We start from the raw sequence: 25,148 nt of genomic DNA, 5'->3' as shown, positions 1-25,148 counted from the left end.
CCACATCAGAAATGCCCAATGGTATTTTTAATGGGAGAAGATGGAGCATTAACTCATTTTTGTCCTATGATTTTTATTTTTATATTAAAGAGAACATAGTTTAATGACTAACAGATTTTATTATGGCAAAGGTTCTCTTGGTTCCATGATCCAGTATTCGAAGATGGAAGGTGCATTACCTGGATAGAAGTAAAATCTTCATAGTTCAATTCCTTTTTGAAGAATACACACCCATAGCCACTTCCCAGTTTTACCTTTTGCCCTGGTATTGCTAAATCCCATTCTTAGCTTCCAAGCCCAGACAGGTTTGACCAGATTTAACATATGCCTACTGAGACAAAATGCGTAGCAAAAATGTAAAGCCAAATAGAGATTGTTTATACAATTTTGAAAAAAAATTCCCTAAACAAATAAGAAAATCCCAGACACTATGAAGGTTTCTAGGGAAGTGACTATATCTGTCTTTTGCAAAAGCAGTCTTAGGATCACCAGAGATCAACACTTTCTATTGCGTAACCTTTGGTGGCTAAGATGGGCTGTGATCCAACAAAGCGTTCCAATAATTTAATTTTAAAGACAATCTAGGTGCCACAGGGTTGTATGTCATTTCCGAAACAGATACGTAGATTTCACTGTTAAATGGACAAAACTCTCTCTTCCTATAAAGAGCTCCCATCTTTCTTAACATCAAACTTCATGGCAGTCTTAACAAAGTTTGGATTGTCCAAAGAAAGGTACTTTCCAGTTTTTCAATTTTTCCTCTAAGAGAGTCCACAATGTTCTCTTTTTATTGCGTTCGTTTCTACGGTACCCAAAACAAGCCGTAGCTGTGTAAGTGAAATCAATAGCGCCCTCCCGTTTTCAATTTCAGGCGTAATATTTCATAAACTTCCCGCCTTCTCATACATATTTAAAGCGGGAGGGCGGTCCAGGCAAGAGAAAGATGCCTCGCATCCAAATGAAAGCTGCTGATCGCTGACGCGCCATCACACCACGAACCGCTCTGTCCGCTGATTGGACGGGGGAGACCTGGTCTCATGGACAACCAGCCGCGCGCGGCGGTGGCTCCCCGCAGGTGGATGGGTGGAGTTCACAGAAGTTAGAGTAAGATGGCGCCGGTTGGGGCTCTAAGCCCGGAGAACCCGAGTTGAAGCAGCAATCCCCGCCTGGGAAAGGGTTAATGCGGGGGGTGGGTGTCGCCGCTCCCTCTGACGAGGTGACTCGCCCTCTTACGAGGTGACTCGCTGTAGCTGAGTCGGGCGCGCCTCGCCGGCAATGGAAAACGGCGAGCTGAGCGGCATGGAGACTATGGAGACCCTGACGGAGCTCGGCGACGAGCTCACACTGGGCGATATCGATGGTGAGTGCGCACGAGGCGGCCGCTCGGCTGTGCCCACTATCGCCCCCCTCAGATACAGCAACCGCGGAGGAAAGGGAAGGCGCTGCTCGGGGCGGACCCGGCCCAGAGAGGCGAAGTGCCGCTAAGTGTATTTGCCTGTTGGCCACAGATACACTACTATATCCCTGTTTAAATGGCTGGGGATTCCCACAGCAACCTCACACGTGAATTGGCAGGTGTCGCCCAGTGCGTTTAGCATGCAACGCTGTAGTTAGCTTTCTGTGTCCCCTTCAACTCATCCAAATTCAGATGCCTATCATTTAGGATAGGAAATTTGAGAGTTATTGTTTACATTAAATTTCAGGTATGCTTGTGATGCCTCCTTGCTTCAGAATAAATACACTGTTTGAACATTGGTGTGTATTTATATATATAGTGCAACACAGTGTATCCTTATTTGGAAGTAAGCTCCCTCAAATTCAGTTGCCTTTATTATTTAACATTCACGCCTAGGACTCTCTTAGATCTATGCCAGCTCTAAGCCCATCAAAATGGCCTTAGAAGACAAAAATAATATCTAGAATTGTGGGTGTTATCAGAAGCCCTTGGGCATTTCCTTGTGTATTAGTGAAATAGTTTGTTTCAGTTGTATTTCTTGGCATGTGTTATTGACACTTATAAAATATTGAGTGCATTCATCCACAAAGAACAGGTTTGTATGTGAACCTGTATGATTTGTGGGTGCTTGGGACTGGAGGGTTTTATGAAAATTTATTTTATTTAAGAACATCTATATGGCCACCCAACACACACACACTCATTGACTCCTGGCAGCTTACAAAGATTAAAAACCCAATATAAAAACAATAAAAAAGTAATAACCCCCCATCCCGGTAGTGACAACCATCAATCAATCAAATAAGCCACTTGGTCTATCTACATCAAAATGGTACAATTGGGGGTGGGGGGAGAAAGTTTGTCATTTTGGCAGTCAAAATTAAGAAGTGTACAAGATATTTTTTAACATGACTGAATAGAATTGATATTTTAATCTGTCAGATGCATACTAGCTTTTTGTCTCTTAACATTGCTTCTATTTTTGTACTTATTGATAAATTTGGGGTTCTTTGGGCATGACCTGAATGAACAATTATTTTAATCTGATATCTAATTTAAATGTAATATAATAATTGCAGTTAATGTATGTTCAGTGAAACCATAGTTTAGCAGACCTAGACCACATGCAATGAGTCAAATCTGCCGATTTGCATTATGACATCATACAAATGATGTATGGAGTCCTTGATGCTCTCTGAGCTTGATTCTTTTCATTACCTAACTAGGTAACATTTTCAGCCCTAGAAGGGAATTGGGTTTGCTCTCTGTTATATTGTAGGAGTGGGTAATAAAATGTCTGCAAGAAAACAACCAAGCTTAGAGAGCACCAAGGACTCCACAGTTCAACACTGAGTTACAAATATTATTTTCTGTTGGTAACAAATGACATATTTTGTGCAATTGGAATGATGACACCATACATAAATGATGCATTATGCAAATTACTCATGATGGTCTATTTTATGTTTAATAGATATTGGTGAACAGTGACATCCTCTCACCTAATTACTGTTAAAAATAGCTATTTGTTATTTTAAATATAATAATTTGATGGCAACATTTAGACACACAGAAAGATAGACCAAAGCTTTTAGAGCAGTGATGGCTAACTTTTTCTGGGCCAAGTGTCCAAAGCGTCTGAACCTCCAAAATGCAATGTGTGTGCAGCCCCCGCACATGTGCCCCACGCACGTACCCAACCACATGACCTCCCCCATGTGTGTGCACCCCCCCATACATGCACAGCAGAGACCCAAAGACCGGCTGGCTGGTGGGAGGCGCACACGCATGCGTAGCAGAGCTAAACTGGGGTGAAGGCTCGCGTGCCCACAGAGAGGGCGCTGCGTGCCACCTGTGGCACGTGTGCCATAGGTTCACCATCATAGTTTTAGAGGCTGCATATAATCATGAGGTCTCAGGTTTAAACAGGAAAAAATGCCGTATGTACCAAAATTGCCTGAATATAAGAAACATATAAAAACTAATACTTCAGGCAGGCAAAGAAACCCCTGATTAAGATGACTAATATTAACATTAATATAGTTATTCTCTCTTGGATTCATATGTTGCTTCTGTGTTCCTAATTTTTATAGCTTATTTTTTCCAGTGACATTTCAATTAATCTAAATTTAAAATCCTAAAGTACAATTTGGGCAATTAATGCCATGTCTTTTTTGCCCAACTTTAAAAAGGTGGTACAATTTGTTTTCTCTGCCCAGTTTTAGCATGAATCAAAATATTATTTAACATTATTTGAATTTTCTTTTGCTAAAAAACAGATTTCTGCTTGTAGTGATTTGACTCACCTTTACACATTTTTGATTCCCCTTATGTTTATTCACATATTTTCATGTATTTATGTGAATGGAGAATATATTTTGTTTGCTAAAGAAAAATAAGTTTGTACTTAAAATGTAGCTTTCAAAGTTAAAGCACTTAATCAAATAACTGAAAAGGAGTAGAAAATAGAAATAAGTGTTAAAAACAAGTATTATGTTAGATGTGTTTGTTTTATAAATTGCTGAGTTTGAGAAAATTTTTACTTGGTGCCAACAATACATGAGGTCCTTGAGTTATGTCCACTTGTTCAGCAACTGTTCAGAGTTACAGTGATGGAGTACAAACTTGAAGTTGCAGTTGGCCCCAGAAGTCATGTGATTGTGTTTCAGGCTCTTGGCAACTGGCTTGCAGTTTTGATGGTTGCAGCATTCCATGATCATGTACTTGTCATTTGTGACCTTCCTTGATGGCTTCCCACAAGCAAAGTCAATGGGAAAGCAGCAGGAGGTTACAAGTCACTCTTGCTCCCACAACTTTTTCTCCCAGAAGCCCCCAGGCAGCATGGGAATCTCATGCTTTGCAGCACCTGCCCATGGACCTGCCATCCCGCTGCACTCTAGCACCCACCCACATCATTTGCCAGCACTTTCTAGGAGAGTATTCAATGTTTCTTGCCTTTGCTCAGGTTTCTGTTAAAGTGCTCTGCCCTTGACATAGACAATATGATTGGTGTGGATAGTCTATAGCAATGTTTTTCAAATTCGGCAAATTCCGGGTGTGTGGACTTTAGCTCCTAGAATTCCCCAACATGCTGGCTGGGGAATTTTGCTAGGGAATTCTGGAATGACTGGAGAATTGTCAGAGTTGAAAAGTCCACACATCTTAAAGTTGGCAAGTTTGAAACACACTGCTCTAAAGTATAGTGCTTTCTGAGTAATCCTGTTTCAGCATTACTTATGAATGTAATGATTCTCTAAGCGTTTTGGTGATGGGCTCTTATCATTTGGAGACCAGCAGAACTTGTGCTCTTTGTATGTTCAGTTTTGGGGAGAGCTCAACTAGCTTCAACTCTCATTGTTTAGATGATTAATTAGGATTTGTTATCTGAGTGTTACTTTGCTCCATAACATACATCTTCACAAGAAATGGGGAGTCTTAAGGGAGAAAGTACAAAAGCAATGGGTTTATTGGAAATAGGTCTCTGCTATTACTTTTCAGGAGAGAATGGATCAAATGCTTAACGCATTGTAAGCCACCTTGAGTCTCCGGAGAAGGGCAGCATATAAATCAAATTTAAAAAAAAAAAAGTCTTAGATCAAAAAGACATGACAATGTCCGGTCTGGAAAAATATTTCAAATTCTTAGAATGTGCCACATTTTAAGAAGTTCTCTCCCGATTTTGTTTGAAAAAATATTTATTCCTAGGTTTTGTTTTTCTGAAGAACACCTTTTCCTATATATTACTATTTTTTCTATTAAGCAGCATATTTAGAGGTGAAAAGCTACTTAGAACAAATATTTTTAGCATAAATACAGAATATATTCCTACCCTTTTTTTAGAACAGAAGTGAGCTTGTTTAAATAAGAAGCATATTTATTTAAATATGTAATTATTGTTTTGTTTACGTTTTTAAAATCACGAGAAGCTGTTTTTGCATGCCAAATTAAAATGTTTACATATCTTTTAAAACAATATAATTAGGTTGACAATTAGATTGTCAAACCTGGATTGCAAAAATTCTGATGACTGCTAAATATCAGCAAGAAAATCAACTCTTTCCTGCTGTCTAATGTTTAGGTTTTTGCAGCCCAGATCTGATAGCCATAAAATGAACATAACTTTCTTTTTAGCAATCAAATCATGTTGATTTCAGGTGATAAATTGGCAATGAGTTTTTATTTTAACAGTAACAGTAATAATTGTTGGATGTTCCTGAAGTAAATTGATAAGTTTCCAAACTCTGCAGCCTATATTTCCATTACCGGTACTTAGATAAAGGAATCTCTTTAATGGGAAACTATTAACTTTGAAATCTTAAAAGTCTTTAAAAGCTTAACCCAGTCAGATGTGGAACAAATCCTTGGGTCGTAAGGATTAGAAGAATGTTTCTCAGCCTCAGCAATTTTAAGATATATGGACTTCCAACACCCAGAATTCCCCAGCCAGCCATGCTGAAATAGTCTATTATCCAGAATTTTCCTCTTTGGCTTTCATAGTTATGGTATTTTAAAAAATGGAGAGTGATGATGCTTTTATGGAATTAGATATGTCTTCTAAATTGAGCTCTGTCAAGTGAGTAGAATTTTTGTTTTCATTTGGTCCATTTTTTTTGCTTAGTAAGTTTCTGCTATATATTATATATCATTTAATTGAATCTAATCTTCAATCCTTTTTCCTGGAAATAGCTCATATTGATTTAAATTGATGGAGACAGCAGAATAACAAATGAGGCAGAAAAAATGCACATGGTCGAGTATTTGTGCCCTAAACATTTCCTTGATACTATTACAGAATTTTAAGTTTTATTACTTAATGATTCATCAATTACAGGATTTATTTTCTAAGCTTATTGCATAGAAAATTAGTAACTTTTTAGTGTTTGTGATTAGTAGAAATTAGCGATTTGGGATCAGTGGTGGGTTGCTACGAGTTCAGTCCGGATCTTGCAAGCCAGTAGTAACGGTGGCGGGAGGCTCTGCCCAGACATCATCACGGACACTCTGCACATGCACAGAAGCTTCTGCGCATGTGCAGAAGAAGCAAGCAGGCGCACGCTCCCATTGCGAACTGGTAGCAAAGTACTTTTTGTACTTTGACCCGAATATAAGCCGAGGCACCTAATTTTACCACAAAAAACTGGGAAAACTTATTGACTCAAGTATAAGCCTAGGGTGGAAAATGCAGCAGCTACTGGTAAATTTCAAAATAAAAATAGATACCAATAAAATTACATTAATTGAGGCATCAGTAGGTTAAATGTTTTTGAATATTTATTTCAAAGAAAAACAGTAAACTAGCTCTGTAAGGGCATAGTGTAAACTACATTATAACTAAATTACACAAGAGAATGTAGTATATACCGGTATACCAAAAATAATTTAATAACAATTTAATCTGATACATTGGGTTAAGTGATGTAGGGCTTGATCTAATTTCAGGCAAGTTCAAGCCTCTGTTAAGAGATACCTGCATTCTCTCTCTCTCTCTCTCCCTTCCTTTTTCTTTTTCTTTTTTTCTCTTTCTTTCTTTGTCTCTTTCTTTCTTCTCTCTCTCTCTCTTTCTTTCTCCCTCCCTTTCTCCTTTCTCCCTTTCTGTGAAGAATCCCAGAAGGTCTTTGGTAGGAGGAAGAAAAGCCAGACATTTTGAAACATTTTGTAGCTTATCCTGAGCAAGGATAGCTTTCTCCTTCTCATCTGGCATTCTTAGAGCTCCACTATTGATTAGCTTAGCCTGAGCAAGGATAGCTAGCAGCCCGTGCATGTGGGGGATCTCCCTAAACAGTGAGGATTTCTTTGTTTCTTTCTCCCTTGAAGCCCCCCCTGCCCGTTTTTGCTTCCAGGGGTCTGCAGGGAGTCTTGCTAGACACCCCCCATGCCCCATTTTGGCCTTAGTAAGCCTCCCTGCAGCCCCTGGAAGCCAAAATGGGTTGCAGGAAAAAAGGCATTTTTTCCTCACTTGAGTATAAGCCATGGGGGACTTTTTTCAGCATAAAAAATGTGCTGAAAAACTCGGCTTATACTCGAGTATATATGGTAAGTGGAATCCCAGTTTGGGATCCCTTATTTATTTATTTAGAGCAATTAAATGGCTGCTGAACTTGAACAATGCAACTCTGGCAGCATACAATAAACAAAAAAATATAAAAATAAAATAAACAATACCAACTAAAAACAAGGAACAACCATTAATTGATAATTAGGGACTCAAATTTAATATTTATCTCTGGATGGGAATTCCAAACATTCAGGTTTAAATATCTAAGGAAAGGTCCATATTTTCAATTCTTTTCTAATAGGCTACTACAGGAGAAGTATAGCTGCTGAACTGAAATTGGTAACGTTTTTACATCTGGTTAATAATAAGGCATCATATTTTAAATCATTTCAATTTTCCAGAAAGGCAGTTCACAAATGACTCATTGGGATAATTTAATTGTGACGAGACAAAATCGTAGATAATTGTGGCAAAACTTGGTTTCCTAAAGTATGGTTACAAATAGTTCATACCCTAATTTAAAATGAAAAGATATATGAATTTACATATACCACTTAAGCATCCAGTGATAAGGCCATAAAACAAATTTAACCAGTCATTTGAGGAAAGTGCATCTTTTCTTAGATTCTTAGATCTAAAAGAATGCATGTCCTTGCTGTATATTTTTTTCATTTTAAGATTGATTAATTTTGAAAAGTAATCTTGCGGTTTCCATTTTTGTGTTTTTTTTTAATAGAAATGCTACAGTTTGTCAGCAATCAAGTTGGAGATTTTCCAGATTTATTTTCTGAACAGTTATATGGCACATTCCAGAGCAACAATGCATGTAATGGAGACAGAATATCAGATACTTCACAGAAAGCTTACAACCAGGGACAGTTGCAATCCTCTTCTCCTAGTGCAGCTTCTCCACCACAGCTTCAGTCAGTGCAAGTGAAGACCTCTCAGTCAACGGGCACAATTCCTGCTCCACAACGGGCTGCACCCCCTCTTCAACCTCGCCCCCAAGTTCAACCCCCACTTCAGCAACAGACAGTGATGATCACTCCCACTTTCAGCTCTTCTCCCCAGACCCGGATCATCCAGCAACCTGTAATATACCAAAATGCAGCCACAAGTTTTCAAGGTAACTCCCATGGTCTTCAAAGCAATAAGGAACACAATTTTATAAAGCACTAGGGTAAAATATCCTTACCTTCATCTTCACAGATGAGAATATCTGGAATACAGCATTATATATCCATGTTGCCAGACTGGTTGCTCGGTGACCATTCAAAGTTACAAAAGACCCTTCCCCCAAAAGATACTTAAAGCCCAGTTTTGAAATTCCCATGGCTGACCCCCTCGCAGTCATGTATCCACATTTTGGGCACTCAGCAACTGTTCCATATTTACACCGTGGTAGCATCCTGAAGTCATATGATTGGAATTTATAACATTTTTTGCTGAAATCTGGCATTTACTTCTGTTTCTATTGAAACATTTTTATTTCAGACAATGGATTTGCTTAACAATTGCAGTGATTCACTTAATCGGATAAGGTAATAGGTAATAAAATCAGGCATGGTCACATAATGATGCACTTAATGAGCATCATAACAACGGTAATTCCAGGTGCAGTGACAGTCTTAATTCAAGGACTGCCTGTAATGTTAATTCTTTTGCAATAAGATTTTGCTATTTGGTCAAAATATATATTCTGTTTTCAAACTGTTTACAAGACATACAATTAAATAGCAGAGAAATACAATTAAACAGAACAATCAATAAAATATATAATGTTTAAAATATAAACTTGAATACTAAAGTAATAAAAACTCATGCTGGTGGACAAGTTTGTAATTAAAAATCAAGAATTATGATATCACTGGTTAAGGCAGTACTGTCCTAATGTAATATTAAAACTGAATAGAAGATATTTTTGGTGAATTTTGCTTTTAGTTGTTAGATTATGATAACTTTTAGGAAAAAAAACTACAGCAATTACCTGTATGTTTTTGTTGAAACACAGCCTATCACCAAAGATCAGAGGCTACAATTCTTATTGTGGAAGTCATAATTTCCCTTGAGCAGTTTCAAACTTTTCTTATCTTCTTTCTAGTGCTGCAACCTCAGGTTCAAAGCTTGGTGACTTCCTCTCAAGTTCAACCAGTTGCCATTCAACAGCAGATGCAGACCATGCAAGCTCAGAGGGTACTGACACAGAGTACCAACGGCACCATCCAGACACTAACTCCAGCGACTGTCCAGGCAGTAGCTGCCCCTCAGGTTCAGCAGGTTCCAGTGAGTTCTTTTAGTATCTTAAGGGAGAAGTATATATTTATATTCTGTTCCAAGGCAAGAAATAACTTCACTGATATAATGTTCGGCTTTTAAGCAATGAAATACCCAAAGCCCATAGGTCATTGATGGCTAAACATAAGAAAAGAAAAAGTGATTATAGTACTGGTATTGGAAAAAAATTAGTAAATAAATTTTGGAAAGAATGGATCATGTTCCATGCTGCTATTATAATAATTTCAGCAGTGGCGGTTTTGGTGTTTTATAACAACAGTTTTGTTAATGGATGGGGTGAGCATTACAAAGAATACATTCCTTACTTCACTTCTAAAAGCTTTTATCGGGTGGAGATTATACTCTTTAAAGGCAATTTATTAATTAAGAGAAATGATTGGATTGATTGATGGAATGTCACAGTGAAAGCTATTTGTAACCTATATGAGGTTAGTAGCTGTATAATCTGGGCCTCTGGTATATATAGAAGGAAGCCTGGAAAGAAGTATATTGAAATAGTAATTATGGCTGTTTCTTGCATAGTGGGACTCTACTGTAACATAGGGACTAGTAATAACAACTTTCCATTTCTGAATTTGTTTTCATTAAATGTTTACTGTCTTGCCTCCTTCCAGGTTCTAGTCCAGCCACAGATAATCAAGACAGATTCTCTTGTCTTAACGACATTGAAAACTGATGGCAATCCTGTTATGGCTGCTGTTCAAAATCCAGCCCTGGCAGCAATAACCACGCCCATACAGACAACAGCTCTGCAGGTATCATACATAGTAGGGCTCCACACGTTATCTCCCAAATGGTTGCTTTCTTCCTTTTATTTATTAGGGTTCTTTCTTATTGAGATTCTTCAAACTGCATGTGAGCATTATAGTACATATGGTATACAGTAGTATCTCCTTGCAAAAAAAAATGGTATATTGAGCCTATATAATCACTCTTGGAATGAAAAAAGATATCTATATTTACAGTATGTGTATGTATTGTGCACATATACTTGTTTTCAATGTAATTCCTCAGAATATATCTGTAAATATTGGGAGGAGGGAATTATAGGAGCTTACAGTTGAAAACTATTGAAAGGTCTCTTCTTGGTAACCAGTTTGTCTTTTCTTCTCTTATTTGTGTACTCTTTTATGTGTTCAAATTTTGACTTTTGTGTTGCCACAGTACTATTATCTCTTGGTCTTCCAGTTTTTTCCCACACTGAAATTATTTGCAATAGTGCTTTTAGTATATTTTTAGGACCTCCCATCCATCTCAAAATTCTTTTTCTCTGCCAATAATATTATGTTCTCCTGCCATATAATCTTGTTTATTGTCACTCTGAATTTATTAAAATATGGTTTTGGGGAGTCCACAATATGTAGTTGATTATTCATAAAAGAAAGAAATCTATTGTTACACATTTATTTTACCCCGTGGTCCTGATATTTTCATTTTATTATGTTTTATGCCGTGATGTAAAGTCAAAGATAGCCATCTTTTCCATTGTCATTGGAGAAACTGTCAGCAAATGTAGTCATGCATAGCAGAGTTTCTCTTTCCAGTAGACATCAGAGAAATTGAAGTCCTAATGTCCCTGTTAAAAATGTTAAGTTTGCTTCTGGAACCACACCTTCTCCCAATAGGCTGCGGAGTGGGTCAGGAATGGGTTGATACAGTTGATCTGCCTGGAGACTGAGTCATGATGTTTTTGGCCATGCCTCCATATGCTCCGTCGACTCCAGTTTATTTAACTCAGTCGATCTGACGAGACATATTGGCAGTTTCTCTTCAACTTTCAACTCTTTCAACTCATTCCTGACACATTTGACTTCAGGTTTATTTAATTTACTTTCTGTGGATTATTGCGTGGTGGCCACTTCAGTCTCGGCTGGAAACGCTGCCGCCCCGCCGCCCCCCCCAAACTTCATAGCCGCTTGCCAGCTGAGAGGTGCTTTCATGATCATATGGTGTGCCGCTCCTTGAGCGAGCCATTGCAGCTCAGGATTCTCAATCAGCCATATCAATACCTTGCCGTTTGCCAGCTGAGCAACCCCTTCAGGGCCGTCGCGTAGCGATCGCTGAGGTGGACACTGTCGGCCCAACTGCAGGCAAGGCGCGCCTCTCTCCTGAGCTAGCCGCCATTATAGAGCATTGCTGGCGGCCATTTTGTTCAGCACGAGCTGATTTGAACCTCGTGGGGCAGCCATTTTATTTCCCGTGAGCTACTTCAAACCTTTTGGGTGGCTATTATCAGCAGCGCGGCTTACCCGGCTACTTCCCACTTACCAATGTCGCCTTAAGCGCATGCGGAGGTCCTGTTCTACGGCTGAGGCTGTGATTGGATCCTGCACCGCATAAAGGGGAGGGGGCCCTTCAGGAGCTGGCATCTCCCAGGATCCCTGAGTAAGCCGCCCTATTAGACCTCACTGTGTGCGCTGGCTACACCGTACCCAGTACAGCTGCCACTGGTACGCCATTTACTTCATTACAATGGCGGAGCAGCCCACCATCAGTAAGGTGGCTCAGGCTTCTTCTGGCAGGAAGGCCACCTCCAAGTCTGCCTCAGGCCGCAAGGTCCAGCAACTATCCAAGGCAGAACTTAAGGACCTTCAGAGACGGCAGAAAGCCTTGGAACGTCAGTTCTCACAGGCTGAAAAGGATCACGCTGCTCTCGATGACAATCCTTGATCAGCCCCAGGTCATGGTTCCACGCTCCAGAACCAGCTGAAGACCAGGACCTGTCCAGAGCCTTGTCACCCAAGAGAGCTGACCAGAGCTCCCCTCACGACACTCCTTCTTAAAAAGGCCGCTCAAAGGGGGGGGGCTTTGCTTGCTCAGTGGTGTCTCGCGATCCTCATCCTCAACCTGGGCAGTATCCTCCTAGCCTAGAATTGGGCGACTTACCTGAGACTGTCCAGAGCCTGATTACCAGGGCCATCACCAAACGCATTGCCGTGGGCATTCGGGAACGCCATTCACCCTCTCTGGCCTCAGATCTTCTTTCACGACAGCACCGTGTCTCTCCCTCTGTTAGCCTTACAGGATCTCCTCAAGGGCAGCATTGACATGTTCCTGGAGGAGGAGGCACGGAGGGATCCTGACCTTTCTGACGAAGGCGCTCTTCCTGACATTCCAGCCTTCACGGCTTTTTTCCACATGGATTGTTTAAATCCTTATTATACAAGGCCAAGCTCACCTCCGGCCTAATTGACCCTGGAGCGGCTGCCTCCACCTCGACCACTACTCCAGGAACCAGCCACGGTCTTTTCTTGGAGCCGGTTGACAGAACAACTCTTCGTCCCTACTTCCAAACTTTTCATTGATGTTGTTCAGAAACAGTGGACCAGCCCGGTGTTGTGGCCCGTCAGCGGCCTGTGCGGATTTTGGCTGATCCCGATGACGAGACTGGTGTGGTGTTGCGCCAGCAGCCTGTGCAGCCGGCGCTCGAGTCGGACAGCGAGGAAGCTGAAGAAGATGTGGTGCCAGAGGCAGAGATTCAGCCAGGGCCTTCAGAACCTCCAGAGGTTCCTTCAAGTGAAGAGAGTGAAGTGGAGGAGCTCTTCTCAATGCACGAGCACGCAGGGCTGCCAAAAGGCAGGAGTGGTTACTCAGGAGGAGGTCTCCTCAAGTGTAAGGTTTGGGGCTAATTGGCCACTCCCTTAGCCTATTTCAGTTTGCACACAGTTGGCAAATGTTGCAAGAAACAATGCATGTTCGTCTCGCTGAGCATTTGAGAGTGAAGCAAACCTGGTTTCTGGGCTGATTGCCAACTCTTGTAAGCCTTTATCTAATCTTCGGAATTTCTGGCAGGCTGTTAAGGACATTTTTAGTAATAGCCTGCATTTGAAAAAGACTGTGTTTGTAGTAAATGGAGTTGTTCGGAGTTTTGTGTGCTACATTTCTGTTGTGACCCACCAGCGGCCTGCGCGGATCAGGCTATCCCGATGAGGAGGCTGGTGTGGGGTCACGCCAGCAGCCTGCGTATCTGGCGCTCGGGTCGGACAGCGAGGAGGCTAAAGAGGATATGGTGCCAGAGGCAGAGACTCAGCCTGGGCCTTCAGAACTTCCAGAGGCTCCTTCAAGAGGAGAGAGCAAAATGGAGGAGCCTCTCCTCAATGCTCGAGCACGCAGGGCTGCCAAAAGGCAGGAGTGGCTACTCAGGAGGAGGAGGTCTCGAGATTAAGGTTTGAGGATAATTGGCCACTCCCTTAGCCTATTTAAATCGCACGCAATTAGTAATTTCTTGCTGGAAACAACCTGTAATTATTACAGAGCATTTTTGAAGAAGTGAGTGTCTTATCGTATCTTGTTTTCTGGGCTGGTTGCCAATCTTTGACGGACTTTGTTTATTCTTGGTACGTTATAACTTTGATAAGGACCATTGGTGTGTGTCATAATCCTTGGGAATCCAGAGCTGGGGCAGAACAATTTCTTGGGTTCCGTAGCTGGGGCAGAACACCCAGCTTCTCTGCCTACTCCCAGCGGGACGGACCGTCGCAAGTACAACATGGAGCCTGCGCTCACCAACCTCTTACAGGTGTACCCCCTGTTGATGGCCCAGTGGCTGCCCTTTCATCCCCTGCTCCTTATCTCCCAGGGGACACATCTGAAGGCCTTAAGCCTGAGGACAGGAAATTTGACCTGTCCTTTAAGAAAATACACCAGGCCTCTGCCTGGGCGATTCAGGCCGCTACTGCGGCCTCATTCTTTAATCACACCTCCCTGCTGTGGCTTCAACAACTACAGTCCAGGAGGTCCGTATCCATCAGGACCTCAATAAGATCATTGCCGCGGCCCAATTTTCAGCCGATGCCATGCTCAATGCCGCTAAATTCGCCTCCCAAGCCCTGGCCTCATCGGTCACGTCACGGCGCCTGTTGTGGCTGCGCCAATGGCCAGCTAACCTCAGAGCCAAATGGCGTCTAGCCATGGCCCCATACACGGGGTTGAAATCATTTGGCGACTCTCTTGAGCCACTATTAGTAAAAGACAAAGACGAGGAAGGTTCTTCCTTCCACCACTAGGCGGGCGGACCACAGGGCCACCCCCTATTACCGCAGGCAACCTTCCTGCTTCTCCACACAGGAGAGCAATGCCCAACGCCCTTATACTCAGAGCACCTTTCGCCACCAAGATAGGAGCTCCTTTTGAGACAAACCCAAATCTTTGGCACCCAAAAGCGGTCATTTCGCAGAACGGGCAACCACCAGTTCCGTCGCCAGAAATGACTCGCTCCTCAACGCTTCCATAGGAGGCAGGTTGAGCCTCTTTATAAACCGGTGGGCTCTCATCACGACCGATTGTTGGGTCCTCCACACCATCAAATTCGGACTATCTCTGGAGTTCCTCTCCAGCCCCCTGACCCACTTCGTGCCATGCCCTGTCTCCAAGTCCTATCACAAGCGCAGCCTCATGGAGCTTGCCATCTAGCACCTCTTAGACATCAAGGCGGTGGAGGAGGTTCCTCCCGATCAATGGAGGCAGGGATTTTACTCAATCCTGTTCGTGGTACCGAAACGCTCTGGGGGCTGGAGAGCAATCCTAGACTTAAAATCGCTCAACACCCACCTGGTCTACCGGAGATTCAAGATGAACTCTCTCAGGTCCATCTTGGAAGGGATCTGTCCTGGGGACTTTCTAGCCTCCATAGACCTCTCTGAGGCCTATCTCCACATCCCCATATCGCCAGCCCATCGGTGATACCTCAGGTTCAGCTACGCGGGGCGCCACCTCCGCACAGCTTCACAAAGATCCTGGCAGCCCTCGTAGCCCACCTAAGATCCATCCCGGTACAGCTTCAGGCCTACCTGGACGACATCTTAATCCAGGCCCCTACCCTTCAGAGGGCTCAAGATGGCTTACGTCTCACCTTACGGGTCTTACAGTACCATGGGTTCTTGGTCAACTTACCCAAAAGTCAGTTGTCTCCCCACACCCGATTGACCCATCTGGGGGCCATAATCGACACCTGATCAGGACGGGTGTTCCTCTCTCAGGAAAGACGAGACAATCTCAGACTACTCACCCGTCAAATCCTCCTGTAACCGACGGTAACCCTCCTCACCTTGTCAAAATTGCTCAGAAAGCTGGCATCGTGCATAAATATCGTACCCTGGGCCCGCCTCCATGCACGCAGTCTCCAGTGGTTTCTGCTCCCACATCAACGGACCAGGACATCCAATTCCCTCACCAAGGTCAGGGTTCCACTATCTGTCCGCCGGTTCTTACACTGGTGGGCCTCTCCAGCCCTGGACAAGGGGTGCATTTTCGCGGACGCCCAGAGGGTCACAATTACAACAGATGCCAGCCTTTACGGCTGGGGAGCCCATCTGGGCTCTCAGGTTGCGCAGGGTCGTTGGTCTCCCACGGAAGCACAATCCAACATCAACTTATTGGAGCTTCGGGCAATCCATCTGGCCCTAAGACACTTCCAACAGACAGTACAGGGACGCCATGTCCTGATTCTCATGGACAACGTCACGGCGAAAACCCACGTGAACCGACAGGGCGGGACACGGTCCAAACGTTTGATGCAGGAGGCCCTCCGCCTGGGGAGCTGGGCAGAAAACCACGTCATCTCCCTGCAGGCGGACCACATCGCCGGGAAGTCCAACACACAGGCGGACTTCCTCAGCAGGACCATGGTGGATGCGTCAGAATGGCGACTCCACCCCGATCTATTCTGAGACATATGTCACCAATTCGGACAACCACAGGTGGACCTGTTCGCATCTCCCCTGAATGCGCAGCTCCCTCGGTTCTTCATGCGGTACCCCTCTCTGGGAGCGGAAAACACAGACGCCCTTCGATGCACCTGGCCTCCCGGTCTCCTCTATGCCTTCCCCCCTCTGGCCTTAATACCGAGGGTAATTCGCAAGGTCATAGCAGAGGCCCCGGAAATAATTCTGATCGCTCTTCATTGGCCACGGAGGCCATGGTTTTTGGATCTGATCGCCCTTTCGGCGTCGCACCCTTGGAGGATCCCTCCAGAGAGGATGTTTCTCAGCCAGGGGGTCATCAACCATCCGGAGCCCCAATGGCTCCACCTGACCGCCTGGCTCTTGAGGGGCTCCTCCTGAGAAAGGCGTGTTATTCTGAAAAGGTCATCCGGACCATGCAAGCGGACAGGAAGAAGTCAACCATCAGAATCTACAACATCACCTGGAAGGTATTTATCTCATGGTGCTATGCACGTGACATTAACCCTGTCTCAGCTTCTGTTCCGCAGGTCCTTGATTTCCTACAGGCTGGACTCGACAAAGGACTGGCGCACAACACACTCAAGCGCCAGGTTGCAGCCTTTTCAACAGTTTTGACACCCAGGGACGGCGCGTCGCTGTCTCATCACCTGGACATCCACAGGTTCTTGCGCGGTGCACGCAATCTCTGTCCCCCCCATTGTACACTGCTATCCCATTTGGGATTTACCCCGGGTACTGCGGGCTCTCACTGAATCCCCCTTTGAACCTTTAGGTACTTCGAGCCTCAGATACCTCACTCTTAAAGTGGCCTTTCTGGTGGCCGTTACATTGGCGCGGCGTATATCGGAGCTCGCGGCTCTTTCTATCAGGCCCGACCTCTGTATCATTCACCCGGACATAGTGATCCTTAGATTGGATCTGTCGTTTGTTCCCAAGGTCAACTCCTGTTTCCATTGGGCCCAGGAGCTTGCTTTGTCTAATTTCTGCCCAAGGTCTTCCCATCCCTTGGAACACAAGTGGCACACCTTGGATGTCCGCAGAGCACTCATAATTTACAACTCTCGGACTGCGCCTTCCAGACAATCTGAGGTTCTCTGTACCTTTCCAACCTACCTTGTTAGGGTCTAAAATATCTTCGGCCACCATTGGCCGCTGGATCCAGGCATGCATTGCTCGGGCATATGATGTATAGGCATTACCGGCGCCCAAACACATTACTGCACACTCAATGCACAGTGCAGCTACCACCGCTGCTTGGGCCATGCAGGGCTCCCTCGAGGAAATTTGCAGGGCAGCTACCTGGACTACTCCTTCGCCTTTCATTAAACACTATCAGCTGGATGTCTTTGCTTCTGCGGAGGCTTCGTTCGGCAGGAGAGTCTTGCAATAGGTACACCTAGCCTCAGGGGATCCAGGCTCACGGCTTCCCATCCTTAGGACAGGCTAGCTTGGGTATGTCCCATTCCTGACCCACTCCGCAGCCTATTGGGAGAAGGGGCGTTGGTCCTACCGTAAACGCCGTTTCTCCGGGGGCTGCGGAGTGGGTCAGCCCCTCCCGCCTAGTGAGCTGGATATGACTCCTTACTAATGTTATGGCAGAGCTTCTCTTTCAGGCCTATCTTCGTCAAACAAACTGGAGTTGATGGAGGCATATGGAGGCATGGCCAAAAATATCATGACTCAGTCTCCAGGCAGATCAACTGTATCAACCCATTCCTAACCCACTCCGCAGCCTCCGGAGAAACGGCGTTTACGGTAGGACCAACACCCCATCTCCATGGTTTCCTTTGATTGCTGTTTTCCCAAAAACCAGTTTGGTCTAGTGGTTAAGGAACTGGATAGAAAGCAAGAGGCTGTGAGTTCAAGTCCTGCCTTAGCCAAGTTGGGTGACTTTGGCTAAATCAGTCTCTCTTGGCCTATCTCACCTCCTATTTTAAGAGAAGGAAGATATATTGGATATGTTCGCTGTCTTGAGTTATTTATACAAATAATAAAGGTGGGATATAAATAAATAAAATAATAAATAAATAAAAAGTCATGGTTTCAGTTACAATTTCAAAGAGTTAGAATTTAAAAATGACCAATTTTAGAAAGTGAAGTTCTCTGAGAGATAACCATTTTGTAAAAAGCCCCTTTTTTCCAACAATAGACTATTTTCTCTAAAGCTATCAGCCTGGCACTTGATTCTGATTTCCTTTTCTGCCAGGCCAATGTCTCTTGCCCCACAGGCGTATTAAATTACTGTATAGTATAACTTGATATTAGCTTTTTAAATTTCCTTTATTTTCTTATTCTTGTTTTTATCCATTAATGATACATTTTGTGCTGTATAGTTTAAATTTCTTTTTTATCTTTCTGAGAATAGTTTTGTTATGGTATGGTCTGTAAAAAATACATATTCTTTACAGCTTGAAAAATATGAATATTTGGACAAATAGCTGTTTAATTTACAAAACAGGTGAGAACCTGGTCATATTCTGAAAGCATTTTATTTGCCCCAGTATGCAAGTGACTATAAGAACATTTACATACCTAAGAAAAGTTTTTTAGATTAGGAGACTTTCTTATTCTTATCTCATAATCCAGTCTTTTTTGTTCATAGTTCTGTCTTTGCAGTTGGAAGCCACTGATCATGATTTTTATGAGAAAGTGCAGTGCCATTGTCACTATGTCTAAATAGTAGCATTGTTACTCCACTGGGATCCAGAAATATTTATGAATTCTTAAGAACATAGGAGAGTGCATTGTGTATAACTGTCACTGGTTTATCTAGTTTGTTTTGGATTTGTAGTAAATAAGAATTGTTCTTGGTTTTTTGTGATGGGTGTTTCCCAAACTTTTTACCCAGATTCTTGATATAGAGAATATGAAATCTTATTCATATAGAACATAAGTATTACTGCTGAATTGTAAGCCTTGTTTCCTAGTTGTTTTGTAAAATGTGGAATTTTATTTTGGTCACATATTTTTTTATTAATTTTAATTAAAGAATTTTACTGAACAATACAAATTTTAAAAAGGAAAGGAAAATAGGAAGAAAAGTAAAAGTGATAAGTAAAAAAGAAAGAAAGAAGAGAGGGAAGGAAAAAGAACAGGTAAAGCAGTGGTTTCCAATATTCTTTACAATAGTTATAAGTGCATTTTTAGTTTATCCTCATTAAGATTACATTGTGGCTCCCTTCTTTCCATATTCTATCCTTTCTAATCATCAAACGTTTATTTTTTCCAATTTTCATACCCATAAAGTTTCCATTCACTAACAAAAGGAGTTATTGTCTTTTCCCTAATCAAACAAGTCAGTTTTGCCATTTCAACAACTTTTGTCATCTTCACCAACTATTCTTTCATTGTGGGTATTACAGAGTTTTTCCATCTTTCTTATATATAATCTCACTGTAGTTACCGTTCCAGCAATGAAAGTTCTGGTTTCAGTTGAATATTAATCTTTAAAATTTTTGTATTGCTATATGCATTTGAATCCAAAATTTACTAGCTTTTTTCAAGTCCACCAAGCATGCTAAAACAACCCTTCATATTTCCAACATAGATTTGAAATACCTATATACAGTCTAGATAGTTTTTCTGGTATCATTCATATACAGTGGTATATCATTTTATAAAAATTCTTTTTATAAACATGAATTTCAGTCATTTCTGCCACATGCTTTCTCTTTGTTGCATCTGTACGTTATAAGCAGTGTCCATTTTATCATATGCTGTTTAACTTGTTTTCATTTCAAATTTCAGTAAAAGCTTATATACATTTTAGCAGTTACATACTGTATTCATCATTTGCCCATAATCCAGTTTCAAATTCTGTCTTACATTGTTCAATTCTAAATATGGTATTGTTTACTTTAAATCTTTTTCTTAACTGTACATATGAAAACCATGTCAGAGATCTTACATGAAAAATTAATTGCTATTTGATTTCTGCTGTTGACTTTTTAGACCTTGGTTGGTAGCAATGGGGCCATCTTGACAACTATGCCTATGATGATGGGAGGGCAGGAGAAGATGCCCATTAAACAAGTGCCTAATAACACCAAGCAGCCAGAACCACCAAAGGAAGGAGAAAGGCGAACAACTCATAATATTATTGAGAAGAGATATCGATCATCTATAAATGACAAGATCATAGAACTGAAAGATCTAGTCATGGGAACAGATGCTAAAGTAAGAATTGCTTAGTTGAAAAGCAAAAATATTTGCAATAGCTATAAATCTATTTGTCATATTTGCAGTTGACATGCTATTTAATGTTCTTGTTTGTGTCCATTTCCATTGAATTAAATATCTAAATAACCACAACAATTTTTGGAAAGGACTCAATAAGTGGTTAAAAATGCCAAATCCAGTCTGAATATCTTGCTGATTGTGTGACGAACTATAGTTTTATCCTGCCCTTTTTACATATCACTCAAAGCAGTGGTGAGATTCAGCCAGTTCACACCTATTTGGGAGAACCAGTTGTTAATTTTCTAAGCAGTTTGGAGAAATTTTATTTTGTTTTTTTCCACTTTACAGAGCTAATCCTGTAACGAAGGCAGGAAGGAAACATTCTGGTGTTTCTAGCCTAATCTTTATTGCCCTGCTTACAGAAACTGCCTCTCTGGTTAACCTTTATTACATTGTAACAGCTAAGGCAAAGCGCCCATCGATGTGAGTGGCGTTGAGTTGGCCACGCCCACATGGTCACATGACCACTGAGCCACGCCCACCCAGCTGATCATTAGGGCAGAGAACCAGTTGTTAAATTATTTGAATCCCACCACTGACTCAAAGCAGTGAACATATCTAATATCTCTGCTTCCTACTTTCCCTATAACAACAACTTCTTTGAGGTAGATTGATCTGAGAGAGGATGACTGGTCCAAAGTCACCCAAACAGCTTTCATGTTTAAGGGAGGCCTAGAATTTACAGGCTCTTGGCTTCTGGAACAGCACCTTAACCACTATATCAAACTGGTTCTCTAATTCTAAATCCCTTCTTCCTTCCTTCCTTCCTTCCTTCCTTCCTTCCTTTGTAAAATTTATAGGCTGCCCATCTTTACCTCAAGGTAACTACATGCATCCTACATACATACACAAATTTAAGAAAACCTTTACTACTAAATAAAAATGTGCTAAGAGATCATAAGATAGCTGAATAATCATATGCATTCTTTTCAGATGCACAAGTCTGGTGTATTGAGGAAGGCTATTGACTACATTAAATATCTACAGCAGGTTAATCATAAATTGCGACAGGAGAACATGATCCTTAAGCTATCTAGCCAGAAAAACAGTTAAGTGTTTTAAATATTACATTCCGGTGTTTTAATTTAAGTGAAGCAGGTACTATCAAGGTTATTAATTAAATGATTTTGTGTCCCCTTGCATTGATTGATGTTTTTATTGATTATGCTTTTAGCGGCTAGATGTAGAATTGATAAGAAGATGTATTTAATTACACAAGGTACTGTGAATGGAATAATTAATCTATGTGATCTTTTCTCACAGAGTTGTTGAAGGGTTTTGACTTAAGCAGTCTGGTGGACAATGATGTGGATCTGAAGATGGACGAATTCAATCAAAATGCTCTATTGATGTCTCCACCAGCTTCTGACTCAGGATCACCAGCAGGCTTTTCCCCTTATTCAATTGATTCAGAACCGGGAAGTCCATTATTGGATGATGCAAAGGTAGCTAATATTCCTAAGACAATCTGCACTGGGAAGCATAGACAAGATCCCATTGGTGTTACATGCATGCTAATTCAGATGGAGATATGTCATCTGCGTCCCATTAAATTTATATAATAAATTATGGTTTTTAAAAGGAAGGTGAGATTCAAATATTAATTGATTTTTTTTTGAAAAAATCACACAATGGGTAACACAACTAAAATCAGACACATGAATAAGGAATATCATAAAGTGTGTGTGTGTGTGTATACATAAGAAATCCTGTACCAAAGTCCATTAAAAGTACAATAACATGCAGGGCAATATTTTGCTTTATATCAAAGAAATCATAAAGCCCAATAAACAAGAACATTCAAAGGGGTACAGCTTTCACAATATCCTGCTAGTTGTATCCTGCTAGTTGCCAAAATGTTGGAGATACACCATAATTGCATTGAACAGTATATTTGGGGCAAGTTTGAGATGGAATAAAATAAACAGAGGTATCTGCAAGAGAAATGGTATATGGGTAATTTTAGACTGAAACTTCAAATTGAAATGGCCTGGAATGGATGGATAAATTACAACAAAGATAAAGTTTTTCAGATTTTTTTTTTGGTGGGTGTCAGGTAACAGACATGCATTGTACTTGAATGTAATGAGGACTACTTGTACTTGCATGTATGATGTAAAATGTATCATTAGTTCATAGATTAGTTCATAGGTTGCTCCATGATCTTCAGCATCATATTTAGACATATCAAAGATCAATCTCATTATAACATTTGAAATAAAAGGTGATTTTAGTAAATTGTAAATGTTTACAGTATTTAAGTCTTTTAAATCCATCACTTGGAGAAAAGTATGAATAGATCTACAGACTTTCTTTTATTTCCAATTCAGTGACCTTTGGGGGGATTTTGTAATGGTGGAACATTTTTATAAAGCTATCTAAGAAGAATAAATCTGCTATAAAGAAGATATTGAAAAGTCAGCCTTGTGCAATATAGAGCAACTATTTGTCTTAAGTGTTTCAGAAATAACTCTTCCATACCCTTGACTTAGGTTAAAGATGAACCTGATTCTCCACCTGTTGCTCTTGGAATGGTTGATCGCTCACGGATGCTGCTTTGTGCTCTCACATTCCTCTGTCTCTCCTTTAATCCTTTAACATCTTTTTTGGATGGCAAAGAAACATCGGACACTTACAGCACAGTGCATCATGGTTCTGAGAGGAATATACAAGCAATAAAACCAGGTATATTTCCAATAGTACTCCTTTGATATCTTTCAAATTTTTTAAAGACAAGTACAGTAACTAAATGATGAAAGGGGAAGAAAACAATAGATGGTGATTTGTTGGGTAATGATATATTCTGGAATATTCTGTTTTAAAAGGTGATTACAATTTTATTGTGATAATTTATAAATACGGTAATTGTAGTGGATAGTAGTATCCATGACTCAGATAATGGGTATTTATGTACAAAAGGATTGTGAGCTTTTGACATGTATGTTTCTTGGTTTCTTTAATGAATTGAAATTTTACCTGTATGGAATCTATATTTTACCTGTGCATTTGTGAGGATTTTATTGTTGTTTCTGTGTGTGGTAGAGCTTTCAGATTTTTTAATTGTAGCATACATGTTGTATTTGTTATGAGGGATGGGCTGAATCATGTTAGGTTCTTATTTTGAAAAAGGTTTTTGATTTATGTAAGTTGTGTATTTTTTCTGAACATTTCTATCTTATGTAAAATGATATTTTCTTGCATCTATATACTTAGGGCGGGAGTTTTGCATGGGAAACAGTTCTATTTCAGGGAAGAATAAATAGGATGAGAAGAAAGCAAGTTGATTAAACTTAGCATGATCTTTACATAATCAAGGTTCTCCCAAGAATTATTATATTAAGATGTGAACTGTTATTTATTATCTGATTTATGTTTTTTGACATGATTAATTCTGATTAATTCTGTTAGAATCAGGTGGCTGGTTTGGCTGGATGATGCCCACTTTGATCTTGTGGCTTGTGAACGGTGTCATTATCTTGAGTGTATTCATAAAACTGTTAGTGCATGGAGAGCCAGTAACACGACTGCATTCCCGTTCTTCTGTGACTTTTTGGCGGCACCGGAAACAGGCAGACCTGGACTTAGCTAAGGTGAGATAGTTCGTTGCTTTGAGGATAAATGTTATTGTGCTCATTTATTTGTATTGCATTAATTGAAATTTGCATAACCTAAAGAGTGAATATTTTAAAATGTAGAACAATTCTCTTGAACTACTAAACATTTAGGTTTACATCTCATTATTCTGCTATCAAAATTCTTGAACTATGGGTTCTTAAAGCACCTCCCCTTGGGAGAGCATGCAGATCATTTTTGGATTAAACTCTGCTTCTGTTCTATAGGTAGGTAATTTTTAAAGGGGGAATCAGGTTGAATTCTAGAATTGAAATGAATGATAAAGGTGAGCAGATTTCTACAGATTTTGTTAAATGCATGCAGGCTAAAGGTAATCTGTTCAGTAAAAAGAACAATATTTTATTATGCTGTTTAACTGTTCAACCTTTGTTTATGTGTGATAATGTATTTGAACAAAATAAAAATGTACTGTGAAATTTGCAATCCATTTGTAAATATAGAGTTGTTGTAAATGGGAAAGGGGAGCAATATTAATACTGGGATTATAGGTTATATTTTGAAAAAATAATTTTGAAATAATTAGTTGATGAACATAATAAGCAATTCCTATTGTATTTTACTATTGAAATTAAAGGGTTTTTTTTGAGTGGAACAGAACAGTGTCTTCTGTGTCTAAATGCTGATTTTAATTGGAAAGAGTAAATTATTTCTTTTCCATTATGTGGTTGAATATTTGTTTAACTGGACTGAGACTTGAAGTTTAACTGAACTGGACATGAAATCTAACAGGATTTCAAGGTAATACAGATCCAGATTTTTTGTGTTTCTGATATGTCATGGTTCAAGTAAATTGATGCAGATGAGGAAGAAAGAAAATTTGAGAAAAAGTCTATAGTATATTTAAATA

General features: G+C 40.8%; 1 protein-coding gene across 2 annotated transcripts in view; it reads left to right on the top strand.

Moving 5' to 3' along the window:
- The first annotated feature begins 1,221 nt into the window (after positions 1-1,221).
- Positions 1,222-25,148, top strand: part of SREBF2 (sterol regulatory element binding transcription factor 2) — a 38,589-nt gene continuing 14,662 nt past the window's right edge. The window contains exons 1-9 of one of the 2 annotated variants that reach the window (XM_070947992.1): positions 1,222-1,360; positions 8,188-8,577; positions 9,553-9,734; positions 10,361-10,501; positions 20,381-20,605; positions 21,602-21,716; positions 21,932-22,113; positions 23,161-23,353; positions 24,077-24,258. In XM_070947992.1, coding sequence (XP_070804093.1) covers positions 1,276-1,360; positions 8,188-8,577; positions 9,553-9,734; positions 10,361-10,501; positions 20,381-20,605; positions 21,602-21,716; positions 21,932-22,113; positions 23,161-23,353; positions 24,077-24,258 — 1,695 coding nt within the window. In that variant the 5' untranslated portion in view covers positions 1,222-1,275. Of the gene's footprint in view, positions 1,361-8,187; positions 8,578-9,552; positions 9,735-10,360; positions 10,514-20,380; positions 20,606-21,601; positions 21,717-21,931; positions 22,114-23,160; positions 23,354-24,076; positions 24,259-25,148 lie in introns of both variants that reach the window. The other variant, XM_070947993.1, reaches the window with a different exon arrangement.

This window comes from Pituophis catenifer, unplaced genomic scaffold (assembly GCF_029215685.1).
Source record: "Pituophis catenifer annectens isolate HBS135680 unplaced genomic scaffold, rPitCat1.0.hap2 SCAF_7, whole genome shotgun sequence".
In the NCBI taxonomy this organism is placed as follows: Eukaryota; Metazoa; Chordata; class Lepidosauria; order Squamata; family Colubridae; genus Pituophis; species Pituophis catenifer.
The sequence above is the reverse complement of the archived record's forward strand: the minus strand, read 5'-3'. Positions and strand labels throughout refer to the sequence as shown.